Below are 19,040 nucleotides of genomic sequence, written 5' to 3' on the forward strand. Positions count from 1 at the left end.
GAGTTGTGCAATCCTGACTATACTCCAGTTTCAGAACGCTTCCATCACCTTAAAAACAATCCCTCATACCTGTTTGCATTCACACCCCAATCCCACCGCCAGCCCCAGGAAACCACTGATCTATTTCCTGTCTCGGCAGATTTTACTTTTTTACCTATTTCACATAAACATAATCATATAAAAAGTAGGCTTTTGTATCTAGCATTTTTCATTTAGCGTGATGACTTTGAAGTCATTATGTTGTGGCATGTATTGGCAGTTTATTCCTTTTTATTCCTACTTATAGCATTCTGTTGTATAGATATACCACATTTTGCCTACGTACTCACAAGCTGATGGCTACTTGGCATACTTTGCAATTTGGACTATTATGAATAATGCCATCGACATTCATACATTAGTTTTTCTGTGGACATATGATTTCATTTTCTCTTAGATATATATACCTAAGGGTCATATAGTACTTTTAGGTTTAACTTTTTAAGAAACTGCTAAACTGTTTCCAAAGTGGCAGCACCACTCTACATGCCTACCAGCAATGTATGAGGGTTCTAGGTTTTCCACATCCTCGTGAACACTTGTTACCGTCTGACTTTTTGATAATGACTATTTCCACTGTGAGCGAAGTGGTATCTAACAGTGGTTTTAATTTGCATTCTCCTAATGCCTAATGACGTTGACCATATTTCCATGGGCATATAAGCCACTCATATATCTTACCTGGCAAAATATCTATTCAAATGCTTTGCCCATTTTTAAATTAGGTTTTTGTCTCATAATTATTGAGTTGTAAGATTTCTTTATATATTCTGGATGCAAGCCTTTTATCAGGTCAATGATTTGCATTTATTTTCCCAATCTGCAACTTGTCTTTTCATTTACTTAATGATATAATGATATTTTTGCTCCTTAAAAGTTTATAATTTTGATTAAATCCTATCTATGGAATTGTGTATCTTATGAATCTAGAATTTCGGGTCCTATCTAAGAAATCTTTCCCTAACCCAAATTACAAATATTTTCTCCTGCAAGTTTCATAGTTTTAGCTCTTACATTTAGACCAATGATCCATTGTGAGTTAGTTTTGTGTATGGCATAAATTGAAGTTCTAAATGACTTTTCCTGCATATGGATAACCAATTGTCACAGCGACAGTTTTTGAAAAGACTCTGCATTCTCCGTTGAATGACTTTGGCACCTTTGTCAAAAATCAATTGACCCTAAAGGTAATAGTTCACATCTGGGCTCTCAAGTCTGTTTCGTTGATCTATATGTGCATACTTATGCCAGTAACAGAGGGTCTCCATTATTGTGGTTTTATATTAAGTTTTGAAATCAGAAAGTGTAAGTCTTCTTTTGTCCTTTTATAAAATTGTTTTTGGAATTCTGGGTCCTTTGCATTTCCATACAAATTTTAGGTTTAGCTTGCCAATTTCTGCACAAAAGACTACTGGGATTTAGCAAGCAATTGCTCTGAATCTATAGATCGGTTTGTGGAGAACTGCCATCTAAACAATATCGAGTACCCTAATCTGGGAACACGGACTGTCTTTCTGTTTATTGGATCTTATTAATTTCTCCAAGCACGATTTTGTGTGTTCTGTGTACAGTTCTTAGAGTACTTTGTTAAATCTGGTCTGATGTAATTATTCTTTTTGACGCTATTGTGAACGAAATTGTTATCTAAATCACCACTGTTTCCAACAACTTTTCAGGAGTGTGTTTTTTTCTGCTTTCCAATCCAAATCAAGTCAGCCCCCTCTGGAAGTGAAACTGCTGGTCTCTTCAGCCTGTCATTACCCCAGTAAAACTGCGCTGACCAAGCTGGGTTTTAGGGGAGCAACTCTGGGCAGGAGTGCCATGGACACCATGTGCCTTAACCAATGTCCACTGGTTTTTCATTAATAAGTATTTGTAAGTTTGTGTGCACATTTGACTTATTTCCTTCGTCTCAAGATGGCTGTTTTTGGGAATTCTGTCCAATTGCAATGTTGCTGTTTGGAGAGAGGGTTTGCCAGAGTGCTCACTTTGCCATATTCTGTGAGTTCTACTCACATGTTTTGTAACTTTTGAATTTAGAAATAGCCTGCAAACTCCCTCAGAAAAAGTGTCTGTACTCTACTATACCAAATGGCCTGAGAAACTTCCTGTATCAATTGTGATAGAAGTATCAGTTTCCCACTTTTGATAATACAGAGTGGTACTATTTTCCAGGTGTGTATATGAGCAATTTTATTCTTTCTTCCAGTACATGGAAAATTAAGCACTAGCTCACAGATGAAATATTTAGTTTTATGAGGATATTTTTCTTGATTTATGAAATAGTCACCTTTCATTCAATCATGTTTCTCTGAGCATCCTTCATACAAAGTTTAAAATAACCATCGTATGTTTACTATACACAAGAAAGCAGGTTTAGTTTGAACTTTTATCCTTACTTTCTTCTCCATCTCTCTCCAGCATGAAAAGGGCTTTCTCTTTAGCACATTCATAGTTTTTCATTGTGATCTAAGAATGTTTCAAATTTCGTATGTCCTCATGCAGCATTTAAAAGCGCAAATGTCAGAATGGTTACAATTTGGTGGACTTCTGACTGAAATGATTTACCATAGGCTATAACTCTTCTGTTGGAGGTCTATTCTATGCACCATCATTTTTCTTAATTATTTCTGATATTTTGCCCATCATTCACTGACCTTCAAAGCTATTTATTTAAAACCATTCTCGGAAATTTCAGTCTGTGAGTGAATTGTCAAAAATAATTAAGAAAAATGGTGGTATATGCCCCTGACACAGAAATAGATCTTTTCTAAAATGTTGCTGCTTTTAACAGAATTTAATATAAAGTCATTTCAAGAATTATGACGCTATTAACCAAATGATTCCAGCAAAAGTAAAAACACCCAGAGCTTTGGACTAGATAGTAATAAAGAGAAAAATGTTCTTCTCATGCCTGCTATTCTTTTGAATGCCTCATATTTCATGGGGGAGCATTACCATGCTCACCTCACTACCATACAAATATATAAACATTCATGAACCTTCTAGGAGTTTTTCAAGATCTTTCCCTGTTATGTCACTTACATTCATTTCTCTACCAAATAGGGAAAAGAAAATTTTCCAACCCAAACCTTAATTTTCCTTGGCTCCTTCAGGAGTTAAGACAAATATCTAACAAAGCTTGGTCTCAAGGAAATGGGCGCCACTTACCGCCTTCCTGTTATAACTGGCAAGACATCATTGGATTTGGCTTCGATTATTTTAAATGCGACTTTCTTCAAATCTGAAATGCCAACAGCCATGTCCTCTAGCATTCCGATTTCATCACCTACACAAGGGAAAAGGAACATTGTTACAAACATACTATTTAAAGAAAATGTCATTTGGTACTACATCTCCCTGCTGGGATTTGTTCCAGCATTTTAGTGAATGAGTTTCTGAACGCAGTGAATATATTCTAAACACTTTTCCTCAGAGGCTGAAGGTTTTCACCAGTGAAATAAGAACCATTTCAGTGGACTCCAGCAGTCCAAGTACCCTTGGAGGGAAAGAAGGATGTATACATTTGCTGGAAGGCTATAGAGAGGTGTTAACTCCTTTATGAAACAGAGTATCATGCAGCTCTCTTTCCATTGACAGGCGTGATATTTGATTTCTAGAAATAGAGATAGATCTACACTATCCAATAGAAATATAATGCAGGTCACATAAATAATTTTAAATTTCCTGGTAGCCATATTTTTAAAAGAGTAAAATTTATAAAGGTGAAATTAATATTAATAATGTATTTTACTCTAATCCAATATACCCAAATATCATTTCAATTATAAATCAATGTAAAATTATTAATTTTTAATATAAAACTAGTTTTTACTAGTCTTTGAAATCTGGCGTGCATGTTTAGTACATACTGATTTGGACTAGACACATTTCAAGTGCTCAATAGCCACACCAGGCTATGTATTAAATAGTGCAGTTCTAGACATTAGAGAGTTGGGACTTTAAAAAGCCAGTCATTGAAACTATGTTGGCAGAGAGCCTTTTATATTAAAAAAGCCAGACGGCTGCTCAGGACTCCACTATTCATACTCCATGAAATAATCTATAATTCCATTTTCAAAACATAATGGGGGTAAGAATACAGTTACAAGGTGAATGAATGCAAAGAACTGAAAGTTACATTATTACTGTAATGCTTAGGTCATAAAGGTTTATTTTGCATTTTTATGTTTAATGGCAGAATCTATGGATCAAATATCCTTATGAATGAGAATATGATTTTAACATGTACTAAAGCAATACTCACTATATGTACTTAGTAGTCCTTCATATTGCACTATCAATCCCACTGTGTGAAGCTGCTGTAGGAAGCCAGGGTCATGCAAACTTGTGTGTAATTTGATGATAAAACCACAAACCAATCCAGCAAGCTCAAAAAAAAAAAAAAAAAAGTCATTGAAAAAATTGACTGGAGTCTACAAACTTTAATTGAAAAATATTTAAGATTTTTGAGGCGTCACGGATTTAATTAAAATTTTTCAAGTATGTGAAACATCCACAAACTAGGGGGGACATGGACGGTTTGGTTAAAATATTCCCTTTCCTTCTGTCTCCCTTCCTCCAGGCTTATGTCTCTAAAACCAGCTGTGGGTGTGGAGGCAGAAGGGAGAAGAAAGGGCCCCAGGACAGCCACTTTGATGGAAACCAGCCTCGACGTCATGAGATAGGTTGGGTGAAGGCAATGGAGGTGGTCCTGTTAAATCTTGCCTTTAAGCATTACTGCCCTGTGAACTTATTTTATAGACAAACAAAACATACAGGAGATCATTATGAGGCCCAGCCCTGGGATTCATTAGGGAGCTGTGTAAATGGGAGATTGCAAACGGATCCCTTTTGCCAGTCCCAGCTGCCACCGCTGTGCAAGGCAGCCACCCCTTTCCTCCCACGGTGCTCTGTGTGGAGACCCCAGGGCATAATATGATGACAGGATGGGCGGCCTTTTCTTCACTGACTCTCTGCACCGTGAAACAGATGTACATTTCAGAGACTTGGCCACCTCTCTGCAGAAATAAATCCTTAAGATCTCATAAGCTGTTTCTGTTCAGCTCATAGTTATTATGGATAAGGAAAACTGATATCAAAACTTTAAGCAAAGAATCCCTTTAAAAATGAAACTACGAAAAGAAGACCTCTACCATCACCACGGATACACTTTAGCCACCCAGCCCCGGGCTGTGCTCCCAAGAGGCACCTACTGCTTGGCTGAAGACGACGTCCCTTCTCAGCGTCAGCAGCAAGCACTGGGGCAAGCTGTAGGCAAGTTCCTGAAGGAGCACGAACGTCAGGGACTGCTTGGCTCGGTTCACCACTTCTCCCATGCAGTCCTTCAGGGTAAGGATGAGGGGATATAGCTGTTCATACCAGTCCTCTGCAGGGAGGAAGGGGGTGTGAGAACAGTGGCATAGATGAAGGTCTTGGAGGATGGAACAAGTTAATTCTTCTTAGTCAAGGTACACACATTACTAAGGCTTTACAATGATTCGATTTGAAGAGCTCTGATCCACATCTCTCCTCTGAACTCCAGATGCCTGCAGCCAGCTGCCTGCTGGCTCTCTCGGCTGGCTATACTTACCATACGTACAGTAGAACTCTTCCTTGGCCTGCTCACCTCCAGTCTGGAGACTGCCTGTGGCCTAGTGGACGGTGTCACCAAACTCTTTCCATGCTGGAAACCAGTTTTCCTGGACTTCTTCTACAGTCTTCACATTTGTTGGGACATTGAATTAGTTCTACCATTATGGAACCCCCCAGACATTCACCGTCCCCTTGCCCTCTGCCTTCATCATTTCTCAATGTTCTCTGGATCAGTTACTACCCCTCTCCTTCTAGTCACGCCCTACTTGAACCCTTTCTCAACAGTGTCCCCGGAGTCTCTGGAGGGGTCTTTCTAATCAGTTTCAATTTCATCCCATCATTCACTCCCTCACTGCCCTATTTTAAACATTTTAAAAACACTAAAGCGTTCAGAATAAAGTCCAAAAGCATAAAACAGCCTCCATTACCTGAACTCTGCCTACTTATCCAGTCTCACCTCTCAGAACAATCCTCACTTGCAGTCTTGAGTCTCAGGTGAACTGAACAATGTGTATTTCCCCGTCCTGCTCCCACCCACCCCTACCACCTCATTTATTGAAGTTTGGGTTACTTACTTTTGTGCCCACAGTTCCTTGTTCTTACTGTTCTAGAACTATCCACACACTATTTGCTCTGCAAGAAAGGGAGCTCACTGACAGCAGGGAATTTATGTTTTAATCCTTGAGCCTAGCATAGAGTCTAACATTTAGCAGATATTCAGTTTTAATTGAATGAGTAAAGTTACACTAAGTATAACAAAAGTTTTTGTTTTCTATTTATTTATTTTTATTTTTTAAAAAGATTTTATTTATTTGAGAGAGACTTAGACAGAGGGAGAGAGAGAGAACACAAGCAGGGGAAGCGGCAGGCAGAGGGAGAAGCAGGCTCCTCACTGAGCAGGGAGCCTGACATGGGGCTCCATCCCAGGACCCTGGGATCATGACCTGAGCCGAAGGCAAGACGCTTAACTAACTGAGCCACCCAGGCGCCCCATAACAAAAGTTTTTAAAGATATAGACAAGTATGAAAAAATCAAGTTTTTGACAACTCAAATAGGCTTTCTTCAAATCAGGATACAAAACAAACCATCTGTGTTTTTTGTATGTCTAGATACCTGACTTGTTTCAATTACATAATCATGATGTTGGCATATGATATGGAAAAAAGTTATATTATATTTTATTTTATTTGGAAATCAAGACCCTGAAAAATGTCAAATACTATACATTCCAGACTGTGTGACATTCCATTAACATATAAATAAATAGTAGTATGACAAAGGAATTTAATAGAAATGAAAGTATGTTGGAAATTATAATTCAGGATCTGAAATGATATGATCTTCTCAGCACAAAAGTGTAAGCTTCACTGTGAATGATGTAAATGGCCAATAACCAGTTCAGACCTTGGAAGAGTTATAGGGAATGATAAAAAAAATCATAATCACTATTGTACCATATCTACCGTCACTTAGTTATTTTATGGTGTGTTGTAATAGACTAAATGAAATAAACCAAAATGGTTGAAAGAATTAATGACCCCAACTTAATAAAAAAATGTGCTCTTGTTAATACTTTATGTAAATGCTTATGTGATTCAACAATGCAAAATACATTAGGAACATTATGAGTTATTATTTTAAAATATTGTAGAATTACGTGTTACCATAGGAATAAAAAAACTCTAGAGAAAGGGGAATACGACGAAGGCCTATTAAATCTGTAATCATTTAATGAAGGACTCACTTGTGGGCAGCCTAGGATGAAATTTAAACAATGGTTCAATTTAAACAAGCATTGACTAATTATTAATTTTTATGTCATTAGTATATGTAAAAGGGCATATGAAGGTACATCAGACTTATTTTCAGAATAAAAGACACATCAGTAGACATCTAAAAGGAATGTTCTTTATTCCTATTTTTTTCATATTTACATTCTTCTAGCTCCCATTCTCTCCCACTCTATTATTCCCAATATGAATGTTTACATACATATATTGACTCACTGACACATACATATATACACTAGGAAAACAAATATTTCAATAAATTGACCCAGATTTATATCTTAGAAGAGAACAGACTGCAAAATGATTTTGCTTTGTGCTTAGGTCTGTAGAGATCAGCTTCTATTCAGAGACTTGGCCACCTCTCTGCAGAAATAAATCCTCAAGATCTCATAAGCTGTTTCCGTTCAGCTCGTATTTATTACGGATAAATAAAATAAAGCTTGTGTGCAGTAGGTGGCGCTGTCTTATTAGGCTGAACTAGAGCTAGGTTGTCACTATTCCATTCAAGTACCTGATCTATATGGTTTGACACATAGTGTGTGCGGGTTGTTTAGGCACCTTGCATCATACTCTCTGTGTCAAGAGATCAGTAACTTGGTCAAGGGTGTGATATGCTCTTCCTAATTAGAAAGTGGAAAATTAACTTAAGGGTACACTTACTTCTCTTGAAAGACACTCAGTGACAGCTAAAATTTAATATAGCTCTTGGTTTTTCTTGAAGATCTTTCTTTGCACATTTCTTCATTGGCACCAGGATAATTTCCTTACTCACTTCCAAACCTATTCTCACACTTATTTAACCAGTTGATTCTTACTCATAAATTGCAATCATATCAAAAAAGGGAGTCTGATTTCTAGTCTTAATAGAATAAAGCTGAAAGCCTGGAAAAAAAATACACTGATATTTTAAACCTAGGAGCATTGTTAGCTGCTTGCCTAATGCTAACAGTATTCCAGTGTCACCATTTACTATAATTATATATACTTTTTATGGCTAAAATTTAAGGCAGATGACAGTATAATAAAACATTAATTCTAAACAAGAAAAATACAAGTTTGTGAGTGAGGTAGAATGCCTTAAATATAGTAGGAAGCTTCCTATAGAAAAGTATAAGTGAGAAAGGTAACATTACATTTTTTTTCTGGCCAAGAAACAATTTAAGTTCAGCAGATACAGAAAAAACTGCACTGGCAAATGCAAATTGCAATGACTACAGGTTCTGGTCCCTGTTAATATTCACTCACTGTAAATCTCAGGTTCTCAAATAAACACAATGGTGTATGACAGGCCAAAGAAAGGCTGGAGTCAGTTCATAAATGGCCTTTTTGCTTCAGTGAGCATTCCAAATCATTCTCACAAAGGAACAGCAAATGCTTTAGTTTTCTCCTCAAAAATATTTTTGGGAAAAGAAAAAAAAGTTACAGCTCTTGACAGTCTTAAGACCATTGTCACTTCCCCCTCACCTTCCTGCCTCTCCCTACTTCACAATTTCCACTTTGTTCTCATGATAAAGCACATTTTCTGGCAGGGATGAAGCGGTGCTCATTCCGGGCTATCTGGTCAAAATAAGAAGTCTTGAAATGCACACATCCACTCTTCTGAGTTTAATTTCTTCAAATTTCAACTAAGATTTTATACAACACACACACACACACACACACACCCCCAATGAAGCTAGGTGGCTAGGGGCTCACCACTATATAGTCACTGCACCAACACCTCTCTGGGAGCTAATCGGCTCAGCAGACACTTAAGTGCCCACATCCTCGATTCTATCCCTCTGGGCTCCTTTCAGTGACAGAGGGAAATATAAAGAGAATGTTTTAGTGTCTCTATAAAAACTTGCTGAAACCCCTTAACCCTGAGACCAAACAAGCAGAGTCTTTCCTCAGGAAAACATAAAATGCATGTGGCTTAGCTGAGCTTTTCCTGAGCTTTGTGAAGTGTGCTGGAAGCCATCCAAGCAGAGCCTGTTTTCCAGCCCTTTACTTGCTTCTATAATATATTCAAGTGACGCTCACTGAAGGATTCAAAGAACGACTGCCAGGTGCCCCCCTCACCCCCTCCATACGCCATCTATTTCCTGTACAGGATGTTCACGTCCTCTGAGCTCAATGGCTCTTATGTTACTCAGGAGGAAAATAAAAGAGCCAAATACCAACCAACTGCAGCAGAGCAGAATGCTTTCTTTCCAATTTCTGAGCCATTGTCGTCTCAGGTGTTTGGTCTTCTTTGCTCATTTAAAATAATTAACTCCACACAAGCTTGTAGCCATTGTTATTTTTATTATCACAACTTTTCAGACACAGAAGAAAAGCTAAAAGATTGTATACCCATTAAACTTTACACAAAGAGATGAGAAGAAATGAGCCCAGCTTTTAGGATTCACCTCAGTGAAGAAGATGCTCAACTGTGAAGCTAAACAATTAGAATGGCCTCTAAGGAGGGCAATAAAATCCCCAAGATTGTGAGAACAGAGACCAAATGCACAGCCAACAGGGCTTTGATACTGTGCTCAAACCTCAGGTCCCACAGAACTGGCGATGGGTTTGCAGTTGGGGGCTGACGGTGGCAGATTTTGCTATCCCTGCTCAGAGTCCTTTGTTGCTTTGATGGACCTACATCCTACATCAGCCCACATACTTCTATCTGGGTGCCCCTCTGAGTGAAGGCCCTGTCCTTCAGACACAATTCTACAATCTGAACATCATAACTTGGAGGGGTCACTCAATGATAAGGCTTCCCCTCCACATACTTCATAGCTAAACCCCTCTGTATGAGTATAATACATGTGGCCGACTTTGGTCATAGATTCTGGACACCTGCCCACTGCCTCCAAATATCTGGACATACTCCAGCATATAGGCTAATAAGATAAGAGAAGAATAATCAGGGAAAGAAAAGTACCCACTGAGGCCTGATGCCTAGAATGTCTTCCCCAGCTACTCAAAATGCCCTCTGAGCCTTCCTAACCCCTCGGCCATCTTTATCATCCATCTCTTGGCTCTAGTCCAGGAATCAAAAAATCAATCTGTATTTATATTACTTTAATAAATGCTAACCTGTCATCCTTTTATCACTTTCCCTCCTTTCTTCACTGCCATCATGAGAAACATAGTCATTCGTTAGTCAGAACCTTTTGGAAGTGAGTCCTGTGGGTGACACTTATATTTCTAACTTGTGATTGCTACTCTCAAGAGGCTTAAAATATAGAAGGGAAAGTAAGAGGTGAAAAGTAATACCTACCATATAAGGGAGTCTGATAAGTGCTATAAAAATTGGGACCGTGACAAAACAAGTTTAGAGGGAATAAGAGTTTAGAGGCAACAGAGTTCATCTCTGGTGAGAAGACCATATTCATTCACAGCTGTGTTGCTGACTGAACGTTGGAAGGGAGTCCTGTGTGGATGGAGTTCAGGGAAGCTGCATGGCCTGCAGGTAGTTGAACACCCATAAAGCAAAGCTTTGTAGGAAGTCTGGGAGGGGTGCATGGTTTGATGACATCAAGTCCCATAGGCAGATGCCATAAACTGACCAAAGGTGCCGTATGGGGACTGGAAGGGAGGAAGGGCTGACGTGACTGAAGGACTTGGACAAGGCAGGAGTACAGTGGAAATCATGTTGAGCCTGAAGCTATGGAGGAAAAAAAAAACAATAAAAAAACGTAGTGGGCAGTCATCATAGCAGGGATAGGGAAAGAGGTAAGTAGGGGTGGGAGGGAAACGAGAAGGTATAGACGATGTGTGAGCAGAGAGCCAAAAGCTAAGAGGCAAGGTCAAATCCAGAAATAAAGGGTATTGGTAGGGCAAATGGAAGCAGGGTTTCTGGTGACTCTGGAGGAAAGTCGCACAGAGAGCAGTCTGTGCCTTCAGAGCAGTTTAAGGCCCCAGGGGTATTCACACAAAGGATAGACATGAATCTTAAAACGTAATCATCATAGTGTCCACTGAAATATGATCCAAGGTAAGTGACTGATCTTGGCACCTTCCAGATGTATTAGAAATGAGTGCACTGCTCAACTCAAAACAAGCTGCTATGAGAACAAAGGCAACCTTTTCTTGTGTCAAGGGAACCATGTTTGTTTAATCCTGCCAGGCTAAGAACACAGTGTCATAAAACTTTCCAGTCTTGCTCTTAGAAAAATAGCAAAGGAAATGCCTCAACCAATATCCTGGTTAAACTTCTCATTTTGTAGCACAAAGTTGAAAGCCTTAAGTAAATTCTGCTAAGACAGTTTCCAGGAACTAAATCCATTAATCAAACATGCTCTGTGTTTGTTGTAGCACAAAAGTTTTGAATTGGGGGTTATAATGAACCTGGAGGAGTCACACACTCATATCCATTGGGCATATTTTGCCTTTTGGCCTTAAAAAAACCCCTGTAATCTCAGGACTCTGGCCTACAAATATGCTGAGCATTTAAGAATAAGCTGCATAGGTCATAGATCACTGAGTGATCTGAAATCACCAATACATCTGCATCAGAGAGCTCCTGTCATTTAAATTTTGTGCAGTATCTAAGATTGAGAAGACAGAAGGAGTGGATATTGAGTTGACTGAAGCCTGATTAGAGCACAGGAATCCAGAAAAGGGAAGAGGAGATGCATTTCTATCCTGAAGTGAACAAGGTGAGTATAGGAGTTTTCTAGTAAACTTCAAGGCCAGCGGAATATAGTGCACCATTTTTAAAAATACTTCTACAAATGCAACAAAGAGTCATGTAAATAGGTTTAACTTATAAGTGCTGAAAAAGTAGGCAAGGGACCACATACAATGTAAACAATACTATTTCTCAGGGCATTCCATTCAATAATCATATGCCCCAGTGTTCCCACATGGGAAATGTCAATCTCTTTTTTTTCTATCTCGGTTTCACTGTGGGTGTGAGCAACCAGATTTATGATAAAGTTAAGTAATTTTTCAAGTGTAACTTATGAATACATGGCAATTCTTAGTTTCTGCCTAAGGTACAATAACCTTTAAGAGATATCTACAGGATTGATTTTCACAAAGTTATCTCATAATATCACTAATTAGTGTCTAATAAAACTTAGCATTTTGTTAAAAGGATAACAGCAAAAAATTATCTGTACAGATTAGTGATGCTTTTTCCTGGAAAGAACAGAAGCAGTGCAGCATAGTGGTTAGGAGAACAGGCTCTCAACTCAGACCAACGGGGTCAGAAGCCAGGCTCTGTCACTGGACTGGGCTTGATAGTGCACACGTTTTTTCAACTTTCTACTTCTTCATCCGTTAAATACATCGAATTATTCTTATGAGTGTTGCAAGAATTAAATAATACAGGCAATATTTTTTAAAAGTTTCTGGCACATATTAAGCAACCCCAAAATGTTAGCTACTATCTTAGAAAATTACTACAATAATAAAGTAATTTTTATATGTCACCCAATGTCTGCCCACCTACTAACATTTGTTGCTTATGCTCCTCCTTCTTTCCTATTTCTGAAGATGAATCTCTCCAGCTAAGACCAGCTCCTCTCTCTGTATACCAGATCTCATCTCCTCTCACCTACTTAAAAGTATCACTCAAGCAATTCTCTCCCCTTCTTCCTACATTATCAATATTTCCTTTGTTACTGGAGCATTCCCATTAGCACACAAACATGCCATTATCTTCCCATCTTTAGAAACGACCCCATCTGTCTTGACCCTATTTCCCTCTACAGCTTCTACCCTATTTCTCTGCTTCCTTTCATGGTGAAACTCCTTAAAAGAGTTGTGTATAGATAGTGTTTCTAGTTCCCTTTTTTCTCTTCCTCTGAACCACTTCACTTGGGTTTAGTCCCTATCCACTCTAGGGAATTCTCGTCAATGTCACCAGTAACTGCTACACTGATAAATCCAGAGTCACTTAATCCTCATTCCACTTGATCTTTCAGCAGCATTAGGCATGCCATTTACTCCACCCCCCCCCCCCCCCCCCCCCCCCCGCCTGAATACTTTCTCACCCTGGATGTCAGGATATCATACTTTCCTGGTATCCTCCTACCTTACTGGCCATTCCTTATCCAACTCTGTTGCTGGTTCCTCTGTTCTTTTTGATCTATTAACATGGGAACATCCCCAGTTGTAATCTGTATGTTAATTTCCTTTTCTCTGAACACTCAACCTTTTGTTTACATTATTTGGTTTCACAGTTTTAAGTACTATTTATATGTTGACAATTTCCAACTTTATTTTTTTAATTCCAGTACAGTTACCATATAATGTTATATTAGTTTCAGGTGTACAACATAGTGATTTAATAATCCTATACATTACTCAGGATCATCATGGTAAGTGTACTCTATCAAAATTTATATCTTTAACCTGAATCTCTCTCTTGAATCCCAGATTCTTATCTCTAAGTGCATACTTGATACTTCATGTAAACTTGGCATGTCCCAAATGAGCTCCTATTCACCACAAACTCTGTTCCACCCCATCCCTCCAGTGGCTCATGCCAGAAATGTTCAATTATTCTTAACTCCTCCTTTTCTCTCATTCTCTCATCCAAACCATCAGAAAAGTCTGCTGGCACTACCTTCAAAATAAGTACAGAGTCCAACCACTTTTCATCACCTCCACTGCCACCTTCTTCTTGGTAGTCCAAGCCACGATCATGTCTCACCTGGACAATTACTTAGCTTTCTAACCAGTCTATACCTGGTTCTACCTTCCCCATCTATAGTCTAATCTCAATATAATAGACTAGGTGTTAAAATTTATGTCATATAAGGTTAATCCTTTCCTCAAAACCCCTCAATTGCTCTTATTTTTCTGAGTCAAAGTCAAAGTCTATACAAAGGTCCTTCATGATCCTTTCTCCAAGCTGCCTATATAAATTCATCTTCTACTCTCTTCTCTTCACCTTCTCATTCAAACCAAACTGGCATTTTTGCTGTTTACTGATGATGATGGGGGCACTACTATCTCAAGGCTTTTGCACTAGCTGTTTTCTGTGCCCAATATATCCTTCCCCCAGATGTCCACATGGCTCATATCTTTTCCTCCTTCTGTCTTTGTTCTAATATCAACTTCTCAATGAAGCCATTGACCACTCCCCTTAAATTTCAATTCCTGCCCTCTGACAATATTCCAAAACCCTCTTACTTTGTTCCATATTTTTTTCACATTGTTTGCTGCCATTAATATATTGTGTAATTCCCTTAATTTCTTATATTAATGTCTCTCTGGGACAAGAATATGAACTTCAGGAGGGGAGGTGTTTTGCCTGTTTTGTTCATTTTTGTATCCTCAGTGTCTAGAATAGTGCCTGGCACATAGTAGGCACTCAATTAAAATACACTGAATGACTCAAAGAAAAAAATCACTTAAAATAATGTGGTACCTTTATTACCATAAAACAACAGAACCGGAAGAAACCTTCAAAAATTTTAGATGATCTTTATTTTACCAACAAAGTAAGGTGCAGAACAAGTAAGGTGCAGTAAGTGATCTGTCAAAAGTTATATAGCCAAATAAGTAAATTGAGGACTTGCCAAGAATCTTGGCTCTGTCAAGTGTTGTTTTGTTACATCATAATTCATTGCACAATTTTTAAAGGAAGCATTAATTTTCTGATAGGATATTGGAAAATTTCATAATATAAAACTATCATTGAAATTCTAAGCTTATAATAAAAATATCTGTGGTATCTTTTGATTATTTTTTACTGTTTTTTTTTTTTTTTAGCTTGTAAGTGTACTTTTAAAGTTTTTTTTACCTGTTGACCTATGAGTTTTTAAAAGCCTGATTCACTGATATTTCTTTCCCAGTGTAATTCTAAACCTACCTTTATGTGTAGAAATTCATTAAATTCAGGAATAATACTTAAGCCCTTTGATGAAAATGATGCTTTGTGCTTGCATCTTTGCTCTTTGCAAAATAAAAGACGTTTCCTATTATAAAACCAGTGAAATAATTGTTTAATGTTGAGTATAAGTTTTGATAATATAATGATTTTCATGTATGTATGCATAAATATGCACTATGTTGAAGATACTCAATAATACCAAAAATACCTACCTAAGCATTTCTTGTCAGGTAGCCATTATAGATCAACGTGACTGGGCTTTTATTTCATAATATTGGCCTCTACTACTTGCCAAGAATTATGTCAGGTTCTGGAGATTCAAGAGCAAATCACAAATACTTGGCATATTTTCTCACAGAGCCAAGTCTAGTAGAGGAGATAATACTTAAAATAGGATTTACAATAAATCAGAGATTCAGAGGCTGCAAATTCGTGGCCCATGGGCTAGCCTTATTTGGCCCTCAAAGATATTTTATTTGGCCTTCCTCATATTTTAACAATCTTAAAAAATCAATTATTGACCTTTAAAGAATTTGGATGTTTCATATAAAAATTCAGATTTACTTGAAAAATCAGAAGATATAGCAACTTTAGTTTCAGTTTCCTTTGTAGGAAGGATTGGCTAGAACTGGAGTGGTGGCCCTCTTTAGAAGGGATATATATTGTCCCAGTGTCTATCCAATTCACTTGACACATTCATGTTACCCTGTATGCAGCTTGAGGGCCTTTGTACTTGAAACCCTTGTAAAAAGCGTGATTACATAATTTGCAGAATTCAATGAGAAGTTAAAATGTGAGAGATTTCTGTTCAAAAGGAGTAAACAACCTTTTTCCTTTCTTCCACAGTGGTATCTCTCTCAACCTGTCATGGTGAGATTCTATTTACTCTCTCACGTCATATTCCTTTGGGCTCAGTGGCACATGTATACAGAGTCTCAAAGGTACCCAGCCTGACCCTGAGTATTTCACACCTGCACCCAGGCCCTTCGGTAGGTGAGGATGGGGACAGAAAGAGGTCATTGGGCTGGGACAGGGATGGGGAAGCCGGACAGGTACTGGAGAACCTGGGAGGCAGAACTATAGGTGAATCAAGTCTTAAAGTTCCAGGCATGGCCTCCATTGCCCTATTGGACTTTATCTAAAACACAAAGATACAATTTTTAAGAATGCAAGATGGTGATTACAGAGCATTAAACCCAGAGCAGAGGGCCCTGCTGTGTGAGGGACTCTGTGTACTTGCACTGGTTCCCACACTCATAAAACCAGCTCTGGCCTGGGGGACCAGAGAAGATGCCCCAGAAGACATGAAGTTTGAGCCTGTGGAAGGCAGAGATGGGCAAACCTTTGAAGGTCTAGCAGCGGAAGGTACAAAGTGAGGTCTCAAAAGAGTCCAGTGTGACTAGATCATGAAGGATGAGGTGAAATGAGGTGGAAGAAAATGACAAAGCACCATGAAGAGGCAGGTGGGGGTCTGGGCACTTAGGGCTTTGGATGATCAGCAGAAAACTTAGCAAACAAGTGAAGTATTAGATGTGACTAATATCTAAACATAAAGGCAAGAAAATCCATATGCAAAGCTGCTCTTAAGATCTAAGCATTTCTCACCTACAGTTGCTCTGAGGACCCAGATTGTTTTTGACAAATTCAATCAGGAATCACTTTGCCTGCATTTGAATCCTTGCTCAGATACCTACCAGTTCTGTAGTCTTAGAAGTATTGCTTAACTTCTTCATCTATAAAATGGAGATAAAAACAGGACCTCCCCTACAAGCTTGTCATAAGGAGGGAGCCAAGAATGGCAGGGCTTAGCAAGTGCTTGTCACAAAAATGTGAATGCAGTAAGGTTTAACAAAGCAATGTGATTATTTTCTCTCTTGATACCTTTGATATCCAAGTTGCAGTTGATTTGTACCCCTTAGTGCTTCCTACTCCTCAGCTGAAGGAAATTTCTATGACCCAAGGCTCTGTATTATAGATTTCGCTAATTTTGTCTTATTCTTTCTGTCCTTGTTTTATTCAGTTTCATCTGTCTGCTAATGACTCTCAAATGTATACGCCCTCTTCTAAGTCCTTTATCTTGTATATTCTGTCTTTGGAAAATCTCTGAATATCAAATACAACTTGCTCATCCACGAGACCTCAAGGGCAGGGTGATGACTGCATGTGTTCCTGGATACAATGCCTGGCACAGGTAGATGTTCAACAAATGCATATTGAATGAATGAAAGGATCTTCTTCTCTGTCTTCTAACTAACACAAATTTAGTGTGTGTCTTCTATATACTTAATGCCATGAACCATTCTTTGTATAATTGTGTTCATTAATTAATTCTTAATTATTTCAAATTTATTAGGCAGACAACTACTCTGGCCAACCTAAAGTAAAACATAGGAAAGAGATTTGATTCGATAAAGTGATTTGCTAAAACCTTCTATCTGTCCCTATTTGGAAGTTGGGGTACTTTTTTCAGATGACTAATCTGGCATAGGAAGCCATTGATAATTGGTGATAAATTACTGATAAATTCTTCGTAGTTACCAAACAATTATATTAACAGGAGGCAACCAGAGACAAAGTAAAAGGTGTGAGTGAATTCTCAGGTCCCACTAGGACATGTGAAATGCACCTTGTAAGCTAAAAGTTAATTAGGAAGCAGGAAAGGACATGAGTATCAGTGAGCATGAAACTCTAACCAGTGGTAAGTAAACAAATTCTGTGATCTGCATGGATGTATACCTCCTTTGTATGAGGAAGTCGTGATGACATTAAATCAGCATGGGCTCACTGAGAAAAGTTACATTAGAGTAATTTCATCTCCTTTTTGACAGGACTTGTAGCTGGGCAGATTAGAAAAAAGTATTCAGAGACAAAGAGTACTTGGCCTTGGCATTTCATGTTACCTCGTGAAAGACAGAGAAATTCAGGCATGCAGTAACATGAATGGCTGAATATATCACTGCTTGAACACACATCCCCAAACAGTTGTGATTAACAAGTGTATTTCAGTGCATACATTTTTTTTTTTTAGTGATGTGTCTCAAGGATCTGTATTTATTTCTGTTTTCCCATCATTTTTATCTATTACTTGTGTGAATGAACAGAAAATGTTTGTAAAATGTGAATAAAATAAACCTGAGTCGGATAGTGGATATGATGGATGAAAGAAACAGGTATTTATTAGAGTGTACTCAGAAGTGTAGTATACTCTAGTCATGGGTTTACACATCCATCTCTTCAGTAGAATTGAGACAGACCATGTCTTAATCTCTTTGTGTCCCTAGTTTTTCACAATGTCAAGCACATAGTGGTACTTAAATATTATTTGAATCCTGAATGCCTGAAGGATAAGTCAAATTGAGCAAGATTTATGGATATCAACGAAGTTCGTAGTAAAAAACATAGCTGTCAAAATAGCTAATGTGAACTTAGATATCATTAATAGAAAAATAGATTCTAAAAGTAGGAAAGTGGTCCCCCTCTGTTACTCTGTGTTTGATGCTGTTCTTTGAAAAATGACCAAAAAATGGCAAAAAGGACATGATGGTTGCTTTCAAATTTGCTAGACTATAATGTGGAAAAAGGAAAGTAGATTTGTTCTGTTTGTTGCACAGAATTAGATCTGGGCCAGTGGGTAAAATTAAAGGAAACATATTTAGATCAACATCTGGAGTATGCCATTCTAGAAAATAAAAAATGGTTTTCTATCAGTGGAGATGAGTACCACAGGCTAGGTGAAAACTGGCAGAGATACTATAGGTAAGCTTCTTAAGACAATTTAGGAGGTTTAATTACATAATGT

The 19,040-nt window shown here is 38.1% G+C and overlaps 1 protein-coding gene across 8 annotated transcripts in view; it reads right to left on the reverse strand.

Moving 5' to 3' along the window:
• The window catches only part of INPP4B (inositol polyphosphate-4-phosphatase type II B), a 797,414-nt gene that overhangs the window by 79,145 nt on the left and 699,229 nt on the right, over positions 1–19,040 (reverse strand). For all 8 annotated transcript variants that reach the window (XM_032412907.1, XM_032412905.1, XM_032412906.1 and 5 more), the window contains 3 exons: positions 5,256–5,428; positions 4,307–4,430; positions 3,211–3,328 (listed from right to left, as the gene is read on the reverse strand). In XM_032412907.1, coding sequence (XP_032268798.1) covers positions 3,211–3,328; positions 4,307–4,430; positions 5,256–5,428 — 415 coding nt within the window. The remainder of the gene's footprint in view (positions 1–3,210; positions 3,329–4,306; positions 4,431–5,255; positions 5,429–19,040) is intronic.

This window comes from Phoca vitulina, unplaced genomic scaffold (assembly GCF_004348235.1).
Source record: "Phoca vitulina isolate PV1807 unplaced genomic scaffold, GSC_HSeal_1.0 scaffold14, whole genome shotgun sequence".
NCBI lineage: Eukaryota > Metazoa > Chordata > Mammalia > Carnivora > Phocidae > Phoca > Phoca vitulina.